The 21,980-nt window shown below is 50.8% G+C and overlaps 2 protein-coding genes and 3 non-coding genes across 6 annotated transcripts; 1 reads left to right on the top strand and 4 right to left on the bottom strand.

Moving 5' to 3' along the window:
- The first annotated feature begins 1,640 nt into the window (after positions 1–1,640).
- On the top strand, positions 1,641–8,545 carry SERPINH1 (serpin family H member 1). Of its 2 annotated transcripts, none has more exons than XM_048950606.1 (5): positions 1,641–1,775; positions 4,526–5,142; positions 5,316–5,414; positions 5,804–6,036; positions 6,214–8,545. In XM_048950606.1, exons 2-5 carry the CDS (start codon positions 4,560–4,562, stop codon positions 6,514–6,516), a joined length of 1,218 nt encoding a protein of 405 aa, XP_048806563.1. In that variant the 5' UTR covers positions 1,641–1,775; positions 4,526–4,559; the 3' UTR covers positions 6,517–8,545. The 2 variants fall into 2 exon arrangements, with proteins under 2 accessions (XP_048806563.1, XP_048806554.1); XM_048950597.1 differs by having other exon boundaries at positions 1,642–1,775; positions 4,529–5,142.
- A 2,886-nt stretch (positions 8,546–11,431) lies between these two features.
- On the bottom strand, positions 11,432–18,978 carry RPS3 (ribosomal protein S3). Its single transcript, XM_048950929.1, has 7 exons — positions 18,888–18,978; positions 17,118–17,248; positions 16,776–16,869; positions 15,768–15,862; positions 14,422–14,609; positions 12,303–12,499; positions 11,432–11,500 (listed from the first exon to the last, which is right to left on the bottom strand). The coding sequence occupies exons 1-6, from the start codon at positions 18,915–18,917 to the stop codon at positions 12,306–12,308; spliced, it is 732 nt and encodes a 243-aa protein (XP_048806886.1). The 5' UTR covers positions 18,918–18,978; the 3' UTR covers positions 11,432–11,500; positions 12,303–12,305.
- Positions 12,097–12,233, bottom strand: LOC125688511 (small nucleolar RNA SNORD15). Its single transcript, XR_007374769.1, has one exon. It is a non-coding gene; the product is annotated as a small nucleolar RNA SNORD15 (small nucleolar RNA).
- On the bottom strand, positions 12,998–13,145 carry LOC125688510 (small nucleolar RNA SNORD15). The gene has a single exon (XR_007374768.1). It is a non-coding gene; the product is annotated as a small nucleolar RNA SNORD15 (small nucleolar RNA).
- LOC125688509 (small nucleolar RNA SNORD15) lies at positions 14,933–15,077 on the bottom strand. Its single transcript, XR_007374767.1, has one exon. It is a non-coding gene; the product is annotated as a small nucleolar RNA SNORD15 (small nucleolar RNA).
- Positions 18,979–21,980: the final 3,002 nt, after the last annotated feature.

Below are 21,980 nucleotides of genomic sequence, written 5' to 3'. Positions count from 1 at the left end.
CTTGAACAAGGGGGGCTCTGGGTGCTGCTTTCTAGAATTGGAGGAATGATGTTATGTGCTTATTCCAGCTCGAGGTGCTTGCAGAACAGAGCCACAGGAGTAGACAGGAGTTTTCTACAAGAGGGAGCAACACGCTGAGACCTCGGCCTTCTGAGGGCAATTTGCAGAGCCAAACCCAGCATTATGGGGGGGGAAATTCTTCATGTGGAGGGTGGTGAGGCCACAGCACTGCTGCCCAGAGGTGTGGGTGCCACATCACTGGAGGTGCCTGCAGCTGTGGATGGGGCCCTGGGCACCTGGTAGCCCTGCCCATGGAGGGATGGGGTTGGGTGGCCTTTAAGATCCGTTCCAACCCAAACCAGTCCATTGTTCTGTGATTCTATGCCACTGTGATTAGAAGCAAGGTGAGACATAGACCACAGCTACACAACACAGTGATGCAGCATCCTCCTGCTGATGTGGTACTTACCAATGAGCATGCTGCTTGATTACTGGGTGGTATCACTGGCACAGGCTGCCCAAGGAGGCTGTGGATGCCCCATCCCTGCAGGCATTCAAGGCCAGGCTGGATGTGGCTCTGGGCAGCCTGGGCTGCTGGTTGGCAACCTGCACACAGCAGGGCTTGGAGCTGGATGAGCGCTGTGCTCCTTTGCAACCCAGGCCATACTATGGTTCTATGATACCTAGAATATCACTGTGCCCCTGTGGGGCTGCCAAATTGCCATTAGAAAAAAAACAACAAACAAAAAAAAAACCATCCCACACCAGCTTAAAAATGAGACAAGGGGTGAGACTAAGTGGAGTGCAGTACTCGTGACTCAGCACAGAAACTTCTCCAGTTCACATTCCTCACTGCAGGAGCTCTCCACCAAGCTGATACTGGCTGTCCACAGATTAACTCTTTCCATAGTATTTTGGGGCTGTGAATATTTGCTGCTGTAACGCACCAACAGAAGATGAGCCCTTTCCAAACTACAGAATTACTACTGGGAATGAGGATACTGACATCATGTTTATGTTATAACTAAGAACAGACACCAAGCAACCTGCTAACCTGTGAGGCAGGTGAGGTCTGGAAGCGTGGGAGATGCCATGAGTAGGGAGGTTAATGCAGGTGGGGAGATGGATGGAGAAGCAGTGTCTGTGGGATATGGTACAGTAAGGAAAACTGGGATATAGAGAAACCTGCAGATTGGCCATCAGGTCCCTGCAGAGCACATGCAGGTCTCCAAGGAAACAAGGAGACATTTCAGAAGGCAACATGTGGCTTGAAAGTGAAGTCAGATGTTAAACCTCTGCTGCCTGTGGTCACAGCTGGTCCATCGGGCAGAGCCTGTTGCAACAGCCTGAAATGCCATGAAGTTTAACACCCTGCAAAAAGAGCAGTGACACTGCAGAAGGTGCAACGACGTGCTGCACCCAAGCAGTGACACCCTGCACCTCCTCATGCACAACCAAGCAGCGGGGGCACCGAAAAAGCTCTTCCAGAGCCCCATATCAATGCAGGAGCCCTGTTAGGACTCGGACTCAATCCCAGCCCCCGGATCCCCCCCCCTTGCCAGCCGCCCGCTCCCTGCTATTGGTGGGAGGCCGGGAGAGTTCACTCGGATCCTCCCCTTCCTTTCTCCCTCCCCAGGCTGGATTTTTTTCTTTTTTTTTTTTGAGAGAGAGGTTTTCCCAACTTCCAGAAGTTTCTTGCCGGCCCCTTATATACCCCCTCCTCTGGACCGGGAGGTGCACAGGGAAGTGAGCCCCGATCCTGCACTGCTCCGAAGGTAAAAGGAAGGGGGTTGAGCCCCTGGGCACCCGCACTGCAAAGGGAGGAGGATGCAAGTTATTTGGGGGCTGCCTGCTGCTGGCCGGCCCCATAGGGCAGGGGTATGGGAGGGTGGGTAGGGAGGGGGGTGAAGGCTTGCATGGAGGTGGGTTGGGGGTGCGGTGGGGAGGTATATGGGTGAGTTTTGGGGATGGGGTGCCCCATAGGCTGTCTTGCCCAACTGTGCTAAAGGCAAAATGTTCAAAGGTCCCCACCATTTTCACTAGAGGTGATTGCAGTGTAGTTGAACCAGGAGAAGGGTTTTTTTCTGGGGGGGGAGAAGGGGGGAGAGAAGAAGGCAATTATGGAAGCGCCGACTTGGTCTGAGGCTGGAGAAAGCCATCAACTCCTGCCCAGCCTTGGGGACCTTGGGGACCAGCACTCAGCACAAGACTACTAACCTCATCTTTCTGCCTGCCTTAACAAAGCCTCACCTCCTTCTGATGGCATGGAAATAATGGCATTTGCTCCAAAGTCCTGGTTCTGGCCGGTCCCTCAGAGCCCTGCTGAGCAATGCAGGATGCCACGCTGGCACGGGGCGTCCCCTCGTAGGGCTGGGCTGGAGGGCTGCAAGAGAGGATGCAGTCTGTTGCACATTCCACCACTGTTATCTGGATCTATTTCCACCCTGGGTTATCAATTCGCCCATAATCTCACTCCTAAGTGAAGAATAGGAGGAATTTCTCCATCTCGCTGCTGTGGGCTGCAATCGCTCATCACAGCCCAATGCCCCAGGCTGATTTTTGGGGTTTTTTTTGGCCATTTGCTGAAGAAGTGAAGCATTTTTAGGCTGAGGATGTGAGCAGCGTGGGCAGCGGGTTGCTCGCAAGAGAACTACTCCCTGTATCTCTTTTCTTTCAGAATGAACAAGGCAAACGTTGACCTCACTATGAAACAGTTTCAAGGTATCTTTAGAAAAGAAAGGGGGAGGAAAAAAAAAAAAAAGCAAAAAAAAAAAAAGCAAATACTTCCCAATTCTAAACGGCCACCCAATGTTAGGTGCGCCTTCAAGTGTGTTAAGGGCAGTTCTGAGCCCTTTGCTCAACCTGTGGCTTTGGGGCAGCTGGGGCAGCACTTCCCTCCAACAGAAAGCTTGCTCCCAAAAGGGCTTTAGGGTATAAATTGCTACGTAACTCCCATGCTGGCAATGGGTTCCTGGTGCAACTGCGCACTCTTTGCTTCGGGCTGTGTGCGTGCGTGCTTCCTTCCATATGTAATCCCAGCGGGCCCTTCGCTTCCTGCTGGCTTTGCTTTAACCCTGAAACAGCCATGCTCTCATCCCTGCGTGTACTGGGATGGCTCCAAGCAGGGTGTGAGGACAGAACCACTGGATGCTGCCCGATGGGAGCTGTGCTGGCTTTGGGTGCGAAATTGGGATTTAAGGGGTGGGAATGGGCCATCAGCAAGCTTGGCTGTGAGCACTGTGAAACTGACAAGGAGGAAAAGTCTAGCTAGAGATGGTGTGTGGGCAGATGGTTTCTCATTGCAAATACATTTTGCTGCCCATTCAATAGAGAGGGAGGCCAAACAACCCACTGGAGGACAAATGCATTCATTTGGAGCTGGTATTCCAGTGAGCTTTCCGGACCAGCATTTAGGATTGGTCAGGCTGAGGATGTGTTTTAGCTTGGACCTCAATGGGAATGTGTGTGCTTATGTCGAGATGCATCTACCTAATGCACATAGATGCTAAAAAGGACGAAAGAGGGGTTTCAGCAGCTCCCTTTTTTCCCCTGACTTCCTGGCAAAACTGAACAGACAAAACCAAGAGCTGCACAGCCAGCCTTGGATCTGCTGGCCGGGCACTGGCACAGGCTGCCTGGGGGAAGGGCAGGGGGATGTGGCCCCACCACCCCCAGAGGTGTTCCAGAACCGTGGGGATGTGGCAGTAAGATATGTGGTCAGTGGGCATGGTGGGGTGGGTTGGACTAGATGATCTTAACAGTCTTTTTTGACCTTAAGGATTGTGTGATTCTCAGAGGGCGCACCTTGTAGGAAGCTCTTGTGCTCCATCTAGTGCCTAAAAAGCTGGGCACTGAGTTCTGTGGGGGTCCCCGTGGAGGACAACCCCCACCATACATTAGCCCTGGGCTGGAACTGTGCTACGTGGCCCTTGGGCAGCAGGAACATCCCACTTCCAGCTTTTCCTGACCAGTGCAGAGGTTTCATCTGCTGCTCTGGGGGCAGAAATACCCATTCCCCCAACCTTAAGTCATTGACTGTACATAGAAAAGAGAAGAATGGTCTCAAGTTCCACCAGAGGAGGTTCAAGTTGGATATTAGGGAAAATCTGTTCTCTGAAAGAGTGGTGAAGTATTGGCACAGGCTGTTCAGGGACTCAGAGAGTCACCATCACTGGAGGTGTTCCAGAGCCATGGGAATGTGACACTGAGGGACGTGGGCATGGTAGCATGGGTGATCTTGGAGGTCTTCTCCAATCTTCATGATTCTACAATTCTGCATGAACATAATACAGTAAAAACAGGCTAGAAAGGAAGCTTTCATTCAAAAAATGCTCAGGTCCTGCATTTCGGATACAGCCTGGTCTCTTGCTTGAGGGAAGGCCCAATGTGGATTTGGGATCATTGCACTGCAAGCACAGCACGGATGCAGATGCTCCTAGAGCCTAGGTGTGGATTTCACTGGATGGGTCTCTAAATGCTCCAGGGAAGGCTTGGGACACACTAATGGTGAACCCTTCCTGCCCAGCAGGTCCCCAGACGTGTTTGGTGCTGCCAAAACCATGCAGCTTCTCCTGGTGCTCGCTCTCTGTGGCCTCGCAGCAGCTGTGCCCTCGGAGGACAGGAAGCTGAGCGACAAGGCAACAACGTTGGCCGACCGCAGCACGACATTGGCCTTCAACCTCTACCACGCCATGGCCAAAGACAAGAACATGGAGAACATCCTGCTGTCTCCCGTGGTTGTGGCTTCTTCCCTGGGCCTCGTGTCCCTTGGAGGCAAGGCTACAACTGCCTCCCAAGCCAAGGCCGTGCTCAGTGCAGACAAGCTGAATGATGACTATGTGCACAGTGGGCTGTCGGAGCTCCTCAACGAGGTGAGCAACAGCACAGCCCGTAATGTTACCTGGAAGATTGGCAACCGCTTGTATGGCCCTGCCTCCATCAACTTTGCCGATGACTTTGTGAAGAACAGCAAGAAACACTACAACTATGAGCACTCCAAGATCAACTTTCGGGACAAGAGGAGCGCCCTGAAATCCATTAACGAGTGGGCAGCCCAGACCACGGATGGGAAACTCCCAGAAGTCACAAAAGATGTTGAGAAAACTGATGGAGCCCTTATTGTCAACGCCATGTTCTTCAAGCGTAAGTGCTGCCTTCAGTTCTTGCTGCAGGTGACCCCAAGCCCACCTTAAGCCCATATACAGCAGCCTAACCCAACCTTGGGTCACCAGAAGCATATGGTTTTTCAGAGCATGATATATATATATTTTTTTGGTGCTCCCTTTTCTCAAATGCTGAATCTCTCTTTCCTGCAGCTCACTGGGATGAGAAGTTCCATCATAAGATGGTGGATAACCGTGGCTTCATGGTGACCCGCTCCTACACGGTGGGTGTTCCAATGATGCATCGTACAGGTAAGTTGCAAACCTGCCCCATGCCTCAGGACCAGCTGAAATGAGCTTGCTGTTGCTCAGTTTTCCACTAACTGCTTCCAAGATAACTTTGCTTCATGGGCAACGAGTGAGAGAACAAAGCGTAGCATGGCATAACTGCTTGATTCAGTCTGTGTTAGCAGAGAGAATCTAGATCTGCTCTTAGGAATAAACTCTTAACTCATGACGTGAATGAAAACCACAGTTATGAGTTGCTGCCAACTCCAATGAAGCTGGGCCAGTTCCCAAAATGACACTGAGACTTTCTTCCTGCAGTGTCAGGGGAGCCCAGGATGAACTGGCAGAAAGGCTGTGGCTGTTTGCCCATACCCTGCATCTCACCATTTCCTATCTCTGATTCTGACTTCAAGGTCTCTACAATTACTACGATGATGAGGCAGAGAAGCTCCAGGTGGTAGAGATGCCACTGGCTCACAAGCTCTCCAGCATGATCTTTATCATGCCAAACCACGTGGAGCCTCTGGAGAGGGTTGAGAAACTGCTGAACAGGGAACAGCTAAAGACCTGGGCCGGCAAGATGAAGAAGAGATCTGTGGCCATCTCGCTGCCTAAGGTTGTCCTGGAAGTCAGCCATGACCTTCAGGTAAAGGAGGCCCTTGAATAAAGCAGTTAAGCCTTGCAGCTATTTGGGGTGGGAGAGAGAAGTGGAGTAATGGACTGCCTAGGCTAGACCTTTTTCTGGTGCCTAGAGTGACAGTGGATGGAACAGATTGCACTGTGTCGTGTTTGGGAAGGTTGCTGACCTCTCTTCTCTTCCTAGAAACACTTGGCTGACCTGGGCCTGACAGAAGCTATTGACAAAACCAAGGCTGACCTGTCAAAGATATCTGGCAAGAAAGATCTTTACTTATCCAACGTCTTCCATGCCGCTGCTCTTGAATGGGACACAGATGGAAACCCCTACGACGCTGACATCTATGGCCGAGAGGAGATGAGGAACCCCAAGCTCTTCTATGCTGACCACCCCTTCATCTTCATGATCAAGGACAGCAAAACCAACTCCATTCTCTTCATTGGCAGGCTCGTCAGGCCCAAAGGAGACAAGATGCGCGATGAGTTGTAGTTTTTTTTTCCAGAGCTTGTTTTGGTTTGCGTGTTTTTTAGGGGGGGATTTCAAAAAAGGGGAAACACTATTTTGTATCCTTCTCGAACTATGGGTGCTATTCAGACCAGGGTGCATTGTGATGAGAAACCAGCATACACTTTACCTCACCCCCAAATACAAAATCCATTGCACAAACCCACCTCCAGAGAACAGGGGAGCCTGGCACAGTAAGAAACCAAGTGGACAGGAACTGCCATGTGTTGTCTCAGCACTTCAGTTGAGATGTTTGGGCTTACGCCTCGGTCCTCCCTGCACCTGCTTAAGTACCTTGCATCAGCCCTGCAAAGGCACAAGCTCTCTACCTTTCCATCTCTATGCTTCTGCACCTTTAGTTCTGCCTGCTTTTCGCTTGCTTTGGTGCCATGCAGCACCATGCTAAAGCTGCTCTGATTCCTCTGCAGTTGCTTCTTGCTTGTGGCAGAAGGCACAGGTATGCTGAGCTCAAGTGGTACAAAACAGAACAACCACAGCAGGTTCTGTGCTTCAGCCCCATGTGTACCACTGGGAGCAGAACAGGACACTGACAACAAGCAGGAGCTGAAATCCTGTGCTGTTGTGTCTTTCTGTGCTGCCTCACCCTGCTCTGGATGGCTGATAGATGCTTCCCCAGCACCCAGCTGTCAGTCCTTAGCTAGAATACTGCAAAGCCAGGTGCAGCCTTGGTCTATGTTGTGCAAAATAGGTGGCTTTGAGATGTCAGCAGAGAGGCCAAAGAGGCAGGCTTGTACAGACACCTGTGGAATTATTTATGTGGCTCTCAGAATTATAAGGAGACTTTTGGGCTGACAACTCCAATTAAACAAACCAGGCAAACGGAGAAACTTCTGGTGCTCCTGCATCAGCACACAGGACTGTGAAAGAGTTTACACTGTGAAGGTTCCCCTAGTCAGAGGCAGGGCTGATACCCCATCAACTTCTGTACCAGACCAGGGGACTCCTGCTGGCCTCTAACAGGGAGGTGGACCAAGGCTCACTTCCACTTGCCTCAATATAAAGCTTTAATTTCCTTTACCTGACTCCTTAATGTCCCTTTTCTGCAGCTCCTCTAGCTCCCTGCTGGCTGACCTGGATAAGGGCACACTGAAAAACAAATGTATTTATAATTGTGTACGTATTTATGTCTGATAATTAGCAAGTTTCATAGCCTGCTCCAGCCTAAACTTGGAGGTTTATCCCACCTTCCTCAGATTAAAGGACACTGTCAGGTTAATCCTACTTAAAAGAACTGATGCAACCCCAAGAGCGTTGAAGCATGTGTCAGACAAGCCTTGCTGTGCACTGAGACACACTGCAAAGCAAGACATGACAAGACTATTGAAATAAGAGAAATCTGGGGTGTCACGTTAGCAGCAGTTACTTGGAACGAGCAGAGACAGCGTGACTGCATTGCTTTCCTTTGCATTTTCCTGCCAATGCATTTGCTGTCATACAAGCCCAATACTGCACTTTTTTCAGAACACCCATGTGACTGTTTCCACTTATTTATTAACAACTAACAAGTTGTTACTTCTTGCATCTTACCAGAGATCCCATACAGCAAAAAACTCAACTTGCAACTCCAAGTTTAACCTGTCTGCACCTTCTCCAGATTTGCAAGTTTGACAGTTGCAGAAAAGCAGGTCTGCCCTAAATCTCATCCAAGCCAGCCACGCAGGGAGGGCTTGTCCTCAGTTTCTTCCTAGTTCGTACTCCCAGCTGCTTTCCTGACTGTTGGGCAGAGGAGGGAACCCACAAGGCTGTACCCAAATGCGGAGGAAGCCTCAAACCTGGCGTGTATGCTGCACAACCTGACGAATCAGCGCACTGAAACCCATATGCTGTACCACGTTATGGAAGATGGGGGGGGGGGGGGGGGAAGGGAGAGAAGGGGAGGGCAAAGCAGCAGATAGTGTAACTCGCATCGTTTGGATGCAGTTGGCCTATGGCTTCTCTTGTCCCTGTACCACACGATGACCGTTGTATTTTGAAATAAAACTTTTTCAGTGAACCCCTGGGCAGCCAGACCGACTTGCAAGGCTTGGCAGGAGACAAAATACTGTGTTTAAAAAAAGCACTTCCAGACATTCCTTGGCATTATTAAATCTAGCATGCCTTAATCTGGAATTTATAGACCAATGCTGCGTGTGCACATCGAATTCCCATGACGTCTGTGTCATAGGAAAGGAGCTCTGTTACTAAGTATGCAAACTTGCAAGTGTCGAGCATCTTTAACACTGCACAGACAGGAGGACCTGCTGCCCTTCCCTGCTGTGACATCAACTGGGCAGCAAACATCTGTTAGATAGCCTTGCTGACTGCTCAACTGAAAGCTTCTTTGGCTGAGATACAGTCAAAGGAAATGGAGAAAAAAGCAAGAACCTGTAGCTTCAGTCAACACAAAGCTAAGCCTTAGAAAATCTGGCAAGGTCTCACACTGCTGGCCTGTTTTTCCACTGCTGGAAAGGGATTAACATGCTGGCTATCCAAGCAACCATCTGCCACTCAGCCACAAGCAGAGTTGCAGAATCTCCCCTTTTCCCTCCACCAAAAAAAGGCAGGTGCACACATCCGTGTGGCAAATCCCCAGAGCCTGAATAAGGACCAGGTGCTTGAGGGACCACAGCCTTTTTTACTGCAGAAAACTGCAGCATCCCCCCCCAGCACCAATCTTGGCAGTCTCACAACACCATCAGCCTACAACGGCATCATTTCAAGCAAGTTAAAGCTATTTCAGATCTTCCAAAGCTCCTGAGCCTTTCTTACTCCCAGACTGTCTTGTTACAAACGTGTTTTTTATCATTGAGGACTGCAGTTTAATGATACAGTTAACTAGTAAAGCTGTCCACTGTAAGATGTGTGCAGGAACCTGAAATCAGACTTGTTCTCTGGGACCCTGAGACAGCACAGCTGTTTCTACCTAACCTAGCCAGCATCTCAAGCATCACTCTGCCAGGCCAGCTTTGCAAGAGCCTTGTCAGAGATGCCAGCAACAGGAAGGCTGAGGCTCACGCTCACACATTGCCAGACAGACCAGTTCCTGATGCTGTCTGTATGAAATTCCAGTCCTTAAGTTGCCTGCCTAGTTCCTGCAGAGAATAGCTTGGGTTGGAAGGAACATTAAAGCCCTCTTTCATGGGCTGGCTGCCCCTGTATCAGGCTGCTCAGGCTCCCATTCAGCCTGGCCCTGAATGCCTTCAGGAGCAGAGAATCCACAGGATGCTCTGGCCAGTTGGTGCCAGCGCCTCATCACTCCCCAGGAGGAGAATTTCCACCTGGCATCTAACTTAAACTTCCCCTCTTTGTTTAAAGCCCTTTACCCTTGTCCTATCCCTACCAGATCCTGCAAAAAGTCAGTCTCCCTGCTGTTTGAAAGCTCTCCTCAAGTACTGAAAGGCAACAAGGACGTCCCCCCAAAGCCTTCTGAACACCCTCAGCCTGTCTCCATGGAGAAGTGCTCCATCCTTGAGCATCCCTGTGCCCTCTGGACCCACAGCCCCACGTCTCTCCTGTGCTGGGGGCCCCAGGTTTGAATGCAGAGCTCCATACAGGGCCTCACAAGGGCAGACAGAGGGGGACAGTCCCCTCCTCGCCCACTGTCCCCTCTGTTGGTGCAGCCCAGAGGACTGCTGGCCTTCCAAGGTTGTGAGCACACATTGCTGGCTCCTGTCCTGCTTTTCATTCATCAGGAGCCCCACGTCCTTCTCTGTAGGGCTGCTCTTAGTGAGTTCTCCTCCCTTCTGTACACTTATCTGGAACTGCCCTGACCCAAATGCAATAGAAAATGGGAAACTGGATGTAAAGGCACTCTTCCTAAGGAAAAAAAAAAAACCTGCAGGTTTGTATAATTTCAGTTAATGAAACAAATGAGTTCCAAACTGCTCAAAATGCAAACAAAAAGCTCGTGAACATCATTATCTCTTGTGATATGCATCACAGTGACTTCAATATCAGCCTGAAAGTTAATGGAGTGCTCATGCTGACTTCTCCAGCCACAGGGCTTTCACCAGACCACAGCAGGCAAGAACAGCACCAACACTCTGCACACAGCAATGGAACAGAAGAGAGAACACATCCCTGTCTACCTCATCTAATCCTCAGCTTAAGGATCTATCCATGCAACCCCACAGTTCATTAAAGCCAGTTTGCAATAGAGCAATTAAGAGACTGTCTATTCAAACCTCAAAGGAAGATGAGTTTTTCCTCAAGCATTTAAATGTGTGTGCATTTAAGTGCTTAAGACAGGTCTGAAATCTACATACACACAAAGAAATGTACTTTTTTTCCTCATGTAACGTGTGAATGCCTACCACAAAGTTCCAGAGGATCACAGAATATGATGAGTTGAAAGGCACCCACAAAAGGGTCACTGAGTACAATTCTGGGCTCCACAGAGAACCACTCAAAACTCCAATCCTATTTCTGTGGTCCAAATGCATCTTCAACTCAGGTAGACTTGGTGCCCTCATTCCACATCACCATGGACAAAGGTTACTTCTCCTAACAGATGTGAAGCTCTTCTCCATAGCCCTGAAAGCCACACAGCAAACATCTCTCAGTAGTAAGGGAAATTGAAACACAGAGGTGACAAAAGCATTTAGTAGAAAATACAGTAATACTTCAAGTGAAGCCTGAGAGATTGCAACTGCTTTGGACATTGCTAAACAAGCTCCCCTCCTGGAAGCCGTGGAGAAAGACTGCAATGTAATTGTCAGTGGACTCCAAACCACTCTCTAGAAATCAGCACCTTGTTCCCACTCTGTTTAGATCAGGATCTGCTAAGTTCACTCCAGAAGGTCACACAAGCTGTAAGAAATGCAAAGAAATTCCTTCGTACCAAAGATTCAGGCTCTTTCTCAATATACCTTGCAAAAAAGAAAAGCACCTCCACAAACACTGTCTTTTGTGATTTTATTAAGAGATGTTTTCAGGACAGTCAAGCTTCTGGTTGCAGATGTTGTAAACCCTACAATAACAACAAAAAAAAACAACAACAAATAAAAAAAACTGAGTGAGATGGTGGCAAATCATTTCCTATAGCTATTTTCCTACCCAAAGTGCTGAACAAGGCAACTCCAAGTGTTCCAGTTACATCTCTCACTTCCTACATTTTAGCCAATGACCTCCCCCTACATGAGCAAGTCTTGCAAGTCAGATCCCCTTGTTTCACTGCAGCCCTGCACACCCCCTGAACCCTTCTTGTTCTCGTGAGGAGTTTCAGTCAAAGCACAGCCCAGGCTGGCTTTCACTAGCAGCTAAGGAAGCCTTCTGGGAAAGGCTTTAGGCCCTGTGCCCCCTGCTGCCCCCCTCACAGAAAACAGGCAGAACTTTTAAAAGCACCAGGCTGCACATTTTCATCGGTGACAACCCAGAGAATTTCCACTGATCAGTTCATTATAGAAGCGACTCAGCAGGAAAGACAGGAGTTCAAAACTTGGTGATTTACTAATGAAACTAGTCTAACATCAAGCTTGATGTACTGGCTTCTAAGAGTCAAACCTCAACTGGATACCAGTACAACCACTGCTTGAAAAATAGCATTAAAACATCTAAGCATTGAGCCCTTCTCAGACAAATGCCTCTAGGTCACTCAAATTCTGACCCAAGCTCCCCAGACCCATGCTGTAGAACACAGCAAGAAGCAGGGCACTTGGACAAGGATTTTCCCTTTCAGACTCGTCATCACATCTTCATGGAAGGGCACGCTCAGTGTGCAGTTCAACTGCGTCTGCATGCACAGTTGACTCCTGCTGCTCACAGGCACTCACCTCTCAGGCAGTGGGAACTGGCTGCGGCATGGCTGGCTGTTCTGGTTTGCCACCTTTCTGCTCTGAAATGGGGGTGGTGGGCAAGATCTCTTCTTTGGGTTCCACAATGCTGACATGATCTGGAAGAGGCTTTTTGGGGCCAATCTTTCCACTTGGGTCCCATGGCAACATAATTTTGACTTTGATTCCAAGCACACCTGCAATAAGGGACAGAACATTAAAGATAAGCTCATTGGACACAAAGTTACAGAAGTTAAGCTACCTGCACCAAAACCATCTCTCAACAACTCTGAACTGATGGAAGCTAATTAAAAGTGACAAAGCATAAAAATCTACCTCATGTAAATTTACATTGGTGTGTTTATCTCTGTTAAACTCACCGCCTTTGCTAACTGCAGCCTGGGATGACAGTGATGAGAACATGTTATAACCTGATTCTTTACTATGAGAGTGGTGAGGTGTTGAAACAGGCTGCCCAGAGAGGTTGTGGATGCCCCATCCATCCCTGGAGGTGCTCAAGGCCAGGCTGGATGGGGCCCTGGGCAGCCTGGTCTAGTATTAAATGGGGAGTTTGGTGGCCCTGCATGTGGCAGGGGGTTGGAGATCCACGATCCCTGAGGGGTCCCTTCCAACCTGGCCATTCTGTGACTTTCCTGGGATAGCTCAGCTGGCCAATGGCACCATATTCTGGTATCCCTTCTCAGACAAATGCCTCTGAATCAACCAATGAGGAGGACATCCTGTCCAAGGCAGCCTTAGCACAGCACCACAGAACATGGCACCGACCAGGCTGTGCTGGCACAAGGACATCCCTTCTGACTCGTCATCGTATCATCACTGAAGGGAGGACAGAACAACTCTGCTCATGCTAATCTCTTCACATTTGGTGCTCTGAAATGCCTATTAAGATGCAGAAGTCACTTGTGTTTTAGTGGGAAAGGACAAGGGGATGAAAGCTGGCTTGGCTGGTTTAGCTGGAAGACTTGAAAGAGTGCAGCTGTGGTGGGAAAGCTGTCAGTAATGCTTGCTTTTTTGTGGGTCTGATTTCCCTGGGAACCAAGAGACAGAATCCAGCAGCTCTTGAACACAGTCACTATGTGTACTTATAAGGTGTTCTGCTACCAGGCTCAACACAAATGAGTATCTGGAAAATCTGCATGTTACCAAGTGGAAACTTCAATCCCCACTAGCAGCAAAAGCCAGTGAACACACAAAATCCTCCCACCCACATTACAGATGCAAATAAAGGTCTCCTTCAGATCTAATGCACAAGCTCCACTAGTGAGAATTTGGTTGTGGTAACTGGAGAAAACAAATTTTCTGAGAACACCCAGGGACAACACAATTGAAATACTCTCTAAGATCAGAGGTGCACTGAAATCTAAGTTACCACCTCACAGATAAGTGAAATCTCCAGCTTGAAGGCACAGAATGCACTAGGTTTTAAAGAGTTGATGTTCACAGAATCACAGAATGGTTTGGGTTGGAAGGGAGCTGAAGGATCACAAAGCTCCAACCCCCCACCAATGCAGGGCCACCAACCTCCCCAGCTCACAGCAGCCCAGGCTGCCCAGGGCCCCATCCAACCTGGCCTCCAACACCTCCAGGGATGGACGGGGCATCACAGCCTCTCTGGGCAGCTGTTCCAGCACCTCACCACTCTCTCTCTAAACAACTTCCCCCTGACATCCAACCTCCAGCTGCCCTCCCTCAACTCCAAACCACTTCCCCTTGTCCTGCTGCCATCTCCCCTTTCACAGAGCTGACTCCCCTCCTGTCTGCAGGCTCCCTTCAGGCACTGCAGGCTGCACTGAGGTCACCCCGCAGCTTCTCTTCTCCATGCTGAACAAGCCCAGCTCCCTCAGCCTGTCTTTGTAGGGAGGTGCTGCAGCCCTCTGCTCATCTCTGTGGCTCCTCTGGACCCTCTCCAACAGCTCCCTGTCCTTCTTGTACTGGGGGCTCCAGCCCTGGACACAGCACAGCAGATGGGGCCTCACGAGGGCAAAATAGAGAGGGAAGAGCAGAGAGGGAGCACCAGTGACTGAGAGCTGCTGGCTCCAAAGCACTGAGACAAAAGGCCAACAGAGCTGCAGAGGGATCCTGCATCCCAGCCTCTCACCTTGCCGGAGCAGGACGTGACGCACGGCTGTGTCGACGTAGTAATTCACCGGGTCTCCACTGTGGATCATCAAACCATCCACGAACTTCATGGACTTGGCACGCTGACCCCTGAGTTTGCCAGACACGACGACCTCGCAGCCCTTGGCACCGCTCTCCATGATGAAGCGGAGGACACCGTAGCAGGCCCTGCAGGCAGGGAGCAGAAAGAGCCACTGCATCAGGTCCCGCTGGTTTGGGACGTCTCTGCCAAATCCAATGGCATTTTGCAGCCAGTTCAAAGCCAGACAAACACATTTTAACATCTGCCTTTTTCAAAGTTACAGTCGTGCAACCCAAGGCCTGTCAGTGCTGGACAAAGCAGCAGAAAACTTCGTACTGTTTTAGCACTATCAAACCAAGCTTACAGGAGTACTGTGAATTACATACAGACCTCGTGAAGTTGTGAGCCTGGTGACAAGCAGAAGCTCTCTGGCAGCCAACCCACCCACATCATGAGTGCAGCCCCAATCCCTTCTCAGACAAATGCCTCTAAATCATTCACTGACAGGATGCTCCTGCTGAAGAACCACAGGCAGCAGCACAGAACGTGATACTGCAGGGGCTCCACTCAGCAGGAAGCATCCCTTCAGACTCGTCATCTTATCATCACTGAAGGGAACTGAGAAGCAAGGCCACTGTCAACTGAACAATGATTCAGCCACGAGGCTGGAAATTGTGTTTTACTCCTCCATCCACCATGCATTCACAAACAAATAAACGTGGACTTCATGCACATCAGTCACACAGCTTCTAACCTCATCTGACCAACTCTTTGAAAAGGCAGATAACAGCAGGACAAGGGGAAACGGTTTGGAGTTGAGGGAGGGCAGCTGGAGGTTGGATGTCAGGGGGAAGTTGTTTAGAGAGAGAGTGGTGAGGTGCTGGAACAGCTGCCCAGAGAGGCTGTGATGCCCCGTCCATCCCTGGAGGTGTTGGAGGCCAGGTTGGATGGGGCCCTGGGCAGCCTGGGCTGCTGTGAGATGGGGAGGTTGGTGGCCCTGCATTGGTGGGGGGTTGGAGCTTCGTGATCCTTGAGCTCCCTTCCAACCCAAGCCATTCTGTGATTCTATGATCTAATCTAGGACTTTTGGAATAAGGTGTCTGTCTAGCAATTACTACCAAAAGTAACTGCATACTAAATGAAAAGCTCCTATCTATCACAAAAGCTAACTGCCCTCTGCGAGCAGAGCATTAGTAGCTCACATTTTCCAATTGAAGACATCTCAAGTTGGTAAGCACTATCCTGCAGCATTCTGGAGTCCTACAAAGCCTCACTGGGGCATCAATTCAATGTGCTCTACTCACCGACGCACTGCTAAGCCTCCCAGAAGTTTGTATCTCAGGGACTCTGCCTGGGCGATGGCACACAGACCTCTGGTGGCCACCTTCTCGGCATAGAGCTGAAAAAATAAGTAGCAAACTCAGAAAGGCCTTTATTTCCAGATGATTTTCATTAAAAAGAAGCCAAGAGCTTCATATCACTCCATGCCCCATCCCTCAGACCCAAGCAGAAGCTGTATCTTCAGACAGGAAGACACAGAACCTGTGAACCAGAGCTGGGACAATGAGGTGCACTGAATCCAACATCCCTAATAGCCAAAGTCTGACAGCTGAGAAGGAGAGATTCAGAAATTACAAACACAAGAGCACCAGAGCTAATGATGCAAAGGCTTGAAGAGTTATTAAATAGTTTCTGGAGAGAATCAGCAATTGTGTACCGTGATCCAGCAACACTGAGCAGAAAGAAACGTGAAGGGCACCCCAAACCACACATCCCCCCTCTCATAAGTTATTTTGGAGGGCACTACTAGCAAGGCCACCAGACTTTAACCATTAAAAAGGCATCAGGGAAATACTGTTGTCTCTATTGTCTAATTCATTCCAGTATCACACAGAAGTCTCAAAAGTAGCTCTGCACCTGAACAGCTATGGGCAAAAGCATGAAGAATTTAATAAGGGCGATGGCAATGCATCAATTCCAAAAACTATGGAATTGATTGACCTCTCACCTCAATGCCGGCACAGAAATACTCCCTACAAAATATTTTTAGAGAAATGTAACAAGTTTTACCTGCTCCTGTGCTCTGACTCGCTTGGAAAGCAAAGCAAACCAGACCAACTGAGCGCACTCCAAACAGCTGACAGCACAGCGATATTCCCCTTCCAGTGCAACACTGCTTTGTGAGAACAGGTGAAACGTGCCCCGAGTGATCCTGAAGTCAAATCCCCTCTCAGCTGAAGCCACCCAGACACACACACACACAGCCCACAGCACAGCCCCACTCAGAACTGCTTTATCCGAAGCAGTTTTACCTCCACGCTTCCCTCAGGGAAGCCAAACCTCTTCTGCACAACAGCCGTCAGCTCCCGGATGCGACGTCCCTTTTCACCCAGCACATTCTGGGTTCTGGGGGGGAAAAAAAACAACATCACAGTGTGATTGAGCGAGTGTCACCATGTCAGAGCCTGCAACCATCCCAAGGAGCTTCCAGACTGAGCGGCTAACCCTGCTCAGGCTGGTGATTAGATGGTGATTCTGTTTTACTGAAGCATCTCCTTCCCAAACATCTCAGCCTAATAATGCTTACCAAACTTCAGCAACGCCCCTTCAAGACTTGCACAGCGTTCCTAAGCGGACAGCAGTGTTTTGGTTACCTGGTGGCAAGTATGATAATCTCAGTCCTGGTTGGAGTGACCCGGACTTCTACTCCAGAGTACCCATCTTCAGCCAGTTCACGAGTCAGAAACTCATTCAGTTCAGCTTTGAAGATGCCATCAGCGACAAACTATGGAACAAACAGACCAAGATGGTGTAAGCACTTCATCCCTCCCAAAACAACAAAAGAATCTGACGTTTTAAGTCTGGGTCCCCGGCCTGTCCTGCAGTCTGACATCATCTCTCTCCCAACAGAAAAAAAATAGAAGTGAGGATGAAATAAAAGCATCCTAAAGCTCCCAGGGATAAATCACCTCTAGTAAAAGCCAACACCAGAGTCTGATTCACGCCCAAAAACAGCCACAGTTCAGAGCAAACAGTCAAATATCTCGTTTCTATGTCTTGCAGAAGTACTTTGATGAAGTGTGAGTTTGCATGAACTCACTGCAGAAATCGTATCCCCTCAGCAGCCCCACAGGTGCCTCAAACCCTGCTAGGTCTCCTGAAGTGTGCCCTGAGCAAGTTCGCTGATGGCACCAAGCTGAGTGGTGTAGCTGACACAGCAGAAGGGAGAGATGGCAAATAGATGGACCTGGACCAGTTGGAAAAGTGGGCACAGGTGAACTGAAGGAGGTTTGACAAGGCCAAGGCCAAGTGCAGGGTGTTGGACTGGGGCAATCCCAGATAAGAGCACACCTTGAGAGCAGCCCTCTCAAGAAGGATGTGGGGGGTTCTGGTGGAGAAAAGCAGGACAGGAGCCAGCAGTGAGCACTCACAGCCCAGAATGCAAACAGTTCCCTGGGCTGCACCAACAGAGGGGGCAGAGGGCAGGGAGGGGACTGTCCCCATCTGTCTGCCCTTGTGAGGCCCTATGTGGAGCACTGCATTCAGGCCTGGGGCTCCCAGCACCAGAGGGACACGGGGCTCTGGAATGAGATCCAGAGGAGAGCATGGGGATGCTCAGAGGATGGAGCACCTCTCTATAGGGACAGGCTGAGGGAGATGGGGGTGTTCAGCCTGGAGAAGGGAAGGCTGTGAAGAGACCTCACTGCGGCCTTCCAATACTTGTGTAGTTTCTAAGCAAGACAAAGAACGACTTTTTAGGTGGTCTGAGAGGAACAGGACAAGAGAGAATGGTAAGTGACTAAAAAAAGGAAGATTTAGGGTAGATGTTAAGAGAGAATCGTTGATTCAAAAGGTGGTGAGGTGCTGGCACAGCTTCCCAGAGAGGCTGTGGGTGCCCCACATCTGGAGACGTTGGAGGCCAGCTTGGATGAGGTCCCGGACAGCCTGATCTGGTGGGGGACAACCAACCTATGGCAGCAGTTGGGACTGGGCTGGGCTAGTTTTAAGACTCCTTCCAACCATTCTGACAACTCCATGACAAGTCAACCACAACCCACACCCTGTGCGCACGAGCACAGCATCACTAAACCCAAACTCCGCATTATAAAACAACGAAAAATCACCTTCCAGCCCTGCCGCCCCTCAGCACAGCACACAGAAGCTCCGAGCCCCGTGTGCGGCCCACACGCGATCCCTGAAAGCAATTCACGAGACCCCGCGGCCCCAGCCAGGGCCCGCCGCACGCTCCCCCCGCCGCCATGTTCCCCGCCCGGCCTTGAAGCCGCATCCGCCGCCATCCTTCCGCATCTGCCGCCATCCCCTTTTCGCCACCCCAACCCGATGAACTCCGAGGCCGCACCCAGCGCATCCTCGCCGATATGGGGGTGCTTCGCGGCCGCGGAGTGGAGGGAGGCCGCCCTTACCTTGCGCTTCTTGGAGATTTGCACCGCCATCTTGAGCCGCGCCGCCCGGCGGAAAGAGGGCCTATTTCCGGGGGGAGGGCTATATCAGCCTTCCGCCGCTCCCCATTGGCTCGGAGCGATCACGTGGGTCTTGGCGCTGGGATCGACGGGAAAGGTAGTCTTCCCTGCGCCGCCATGTTGGGGAGGATTAACCCTTCCCCTTTCAGCGCGCATTGCCGCCCTGCCACGCTGCCGTCAGCGCCTTCAGTCGGCGTGAAAATGGCTACAAAGCCGATTTTAATGCAGCCGGGCGCTGACAGGATGGTAACTCACCCAGAGGTGCCACACAGAGGTCAGCTCCGGCTGCACAGAGGCCTCCTCAGGGACAGCCCTGCTGTGAGGGGAGCCCCGCACTGACCGTCCTTCTAAACCTTTATTTATCCTATCTTTGGGGAATCCCGGTGCCTCCAAGTGCCAAAGAACATTTGGGCACCAACTGCTGCCCAGGTAGATGGTGGGGTCACCAACCCTGGAAGCGTTCCAGAGCCATGGGGATGTGGCACTGAGGGAACTAGGGGGGGTGTATTGGGATCTGGGCAATCTTATGCAACCTTAATTATTCCACGATCCTATGACTGGCTTTTGGTTATGGTGGGCAAATGAGAAACTATGATAATGAGTAGAATTGATATGTGAGAGTACATACAGAATCACACAGGATCACAGAATGGCTTGGGATGGAAGGGAGCTCAAGGGTCACGGAGCTCCAACCCCCCACCAATGCAGGGCCACCAACCTCCCCATCTCACAGCAGCCCAGGCTGCCCAGGGCCCCATCCAACCTGGCCTCCAACACCTCCAGGGATGGACGGGGCATCACAGCCTCTCTGGGCAGCTGTTCCAGCACCTCACCACTCTCTCTCTAAACAACTTCCCCCTGACATCCAACCTCCAGCTGCCCTCCCTCAACTCCAAACCATTTCCCCTTGTCCTGCTGCCATCTCCCCTTTCACAGAGCTGACTCCCCTCCTGTCTGCAGGCTCCCTTCAGGCACTGCAGGCTGCACTGAGGTCACCCCGCAGCTTCTCTTCTCCATGCTCAACAAGCCCAGCTCCCTCAGCCTGTCTTTGTAGGGAGGTGCTGCAGCCCTCTGCTCATCTTTGTGGCTCCTCTGCACCCTCTCCAACAGCTCCCTGTCTTTCTTGTCCTGGGGGCTCCAGCCCTGGACGCAGTGCTGCAGATGGGGCCTCACGAGGGCAGAGCAGAGGGGGACAATCACCTCCCTGTCCCTGCTGGCCACCCCTCTTTGCTTTCTGAGCTGCAGGAGCACTGCTGCCTCATGTTCAGTTTTTCATCCTCCAGGACCCCCAGGTCCTTCTCTGCAGGGCTGCTCTCAAGGGCTGCTCCTTCCAGTCTGTATGGCTGCGATTCCTCAGGCTCAAGTGCAAAACTCTGCACTTTGCTGTGTTGCACCTCACCAGGTTCACCCAGGCCCACCTTTGCAGCCTGTTGAGGTTTGGGAGGAGTCAGCAAAGCGACGTTCTGCTTTGCCAAGTTCCCCGAAGGGAGCCAGAAGAAATTGGGATAAGGGTGAAAAGAATTTATGGAATCATAGAACCACAGAATGGTTGGAGTTGGAAAAGACCCTTAGAAGCCATCAGGTCCCACTCCTCACAATGCACAGGGACACCCACAGCCCCATCAGTGCTCAGCCCCATCCCCTGAGCTCAGGTGGGCAACCTCTACCAGTGCCTTACTGTCCTTACAACTCCTTCCTTATATCCAGTCTAACTCTCCCTTCTTTCAGTTGGAAACCATTTCCCATTGTCCTGCTACGACAGACCCTGCTGAACTACCTGCCCCTTCTTTCTTACAGCCCCTCTAGATACCAAAGGCCGCTCTTCCCACAGCCTTCCCTTCTCCAGCTGCACAGCCCCAGCTCTCTCAGCCTGGAATAAATTCAAATAAGCTGCTTGGCTTTCTGTAAGACTTCTTTTGTAAAGCCTCAGAGGTTTTACTTCTTTTCTCTGCCTCTATTCACCACCGCCATGCCAAAAACTACTACGATTTATCAGGAGAGGCATATCTGATCCTTCTTCTCTACCAGGGTAGGCTTGGGACTGGATCAGAGCAGGGCAACGGGGATGTTCACAGCTCTGGGAGCACTTCTATGTGAGTCATACCGAGGCACAACTTTGGAAAGACAAAAATGTGGTCGAGATGTGCCAGCCCACACAGGCACCAAGGCGATGGGCAGGGACTGGCTGCTTGCAGTCCTCCCACAGAGAGCAGATGAAGGTATGGGAAGGTGGCTGGTTGCTACACAGAGGTTTCTTGTATTTTCCTTTTTTCCTCTGGGCTTCTGGATCCAGACAGAAATGCTGGACTAGATTTCTTCCGAGCAACATGGCTTCTGTCATGGGGAGACACTCTGTGTAGTGACAGCACAAAGGGAATGGCTTTAAACTAAAAGAGTGGAGACTGACAGAAGACATTTGGAAGAAATTGTTCTTCATGAGGGCGCTGGCACTGCTGCCCTTGGAGCTGCCCAAGGCCACGGGGCTGTGGGCACTGGGATGTAGGAGGGGTCCCTGCCCATGGAGAGGAAGGGGTTGCCAGGTCCCTTCCCACCCAAACCAGTTGGAGATTCTGGTATCCTAGGGTCAGCTTGACCTTGTGTTTTAAAGCAGTGCTTTGATGCTTTGATGCTTTAGCCTCATGAGCCATGCAGGAGATACCAGTATGACCAGTGCAGCGCTGGTAAAACACTCATTTCCAGTTCCCACCCCAGCATTGTGTGCAGAGACCAGCGTGCAGGCGGCAGTGCTTGCAGGATCCAGCTGTTTTGCCACTAGATGTCAGCGGAGGCAGCTTCCAGGGTGAGAAAAGCTCCGCGCTCGGCTCCCTTTCCTCCCCTCTTCCCCAGGGATTCGTTCGGTGGCGATTTGAGGGATGGTGGGGACAGAACCGAGACAGAGCTTCTGCAGATCCACCAGATGCCAGTGAGAGATTTGTGTTTGCTGTCACTAAACGCACCTTCCTTGGCCCCTTTGTGTTCAACCATCACGCCTTGCCCTCAGCCAGCTTTTCCCCTCTCCAGGCCCACATCAACGTT

Source organism: Lagopus muta, chromosome 1 (assembly GCF_023343835.1).
Source record: "Lagopus muta isolate bLagMut1 chromosome 1, bLagMut1 primary, whole genome shotgun sequence".
Taxonomy (NCBI): domain Eukaryota; kingdom Metazoa; phylum Chordata; class Aves; order Galliformes; family Phasianidae; genus Lagopus; species Lagopus muta.
Note: the sequence above shows the minus strand (reverse complement) of the source record. Positions and strands in the feature narration are given on the sequence as shown.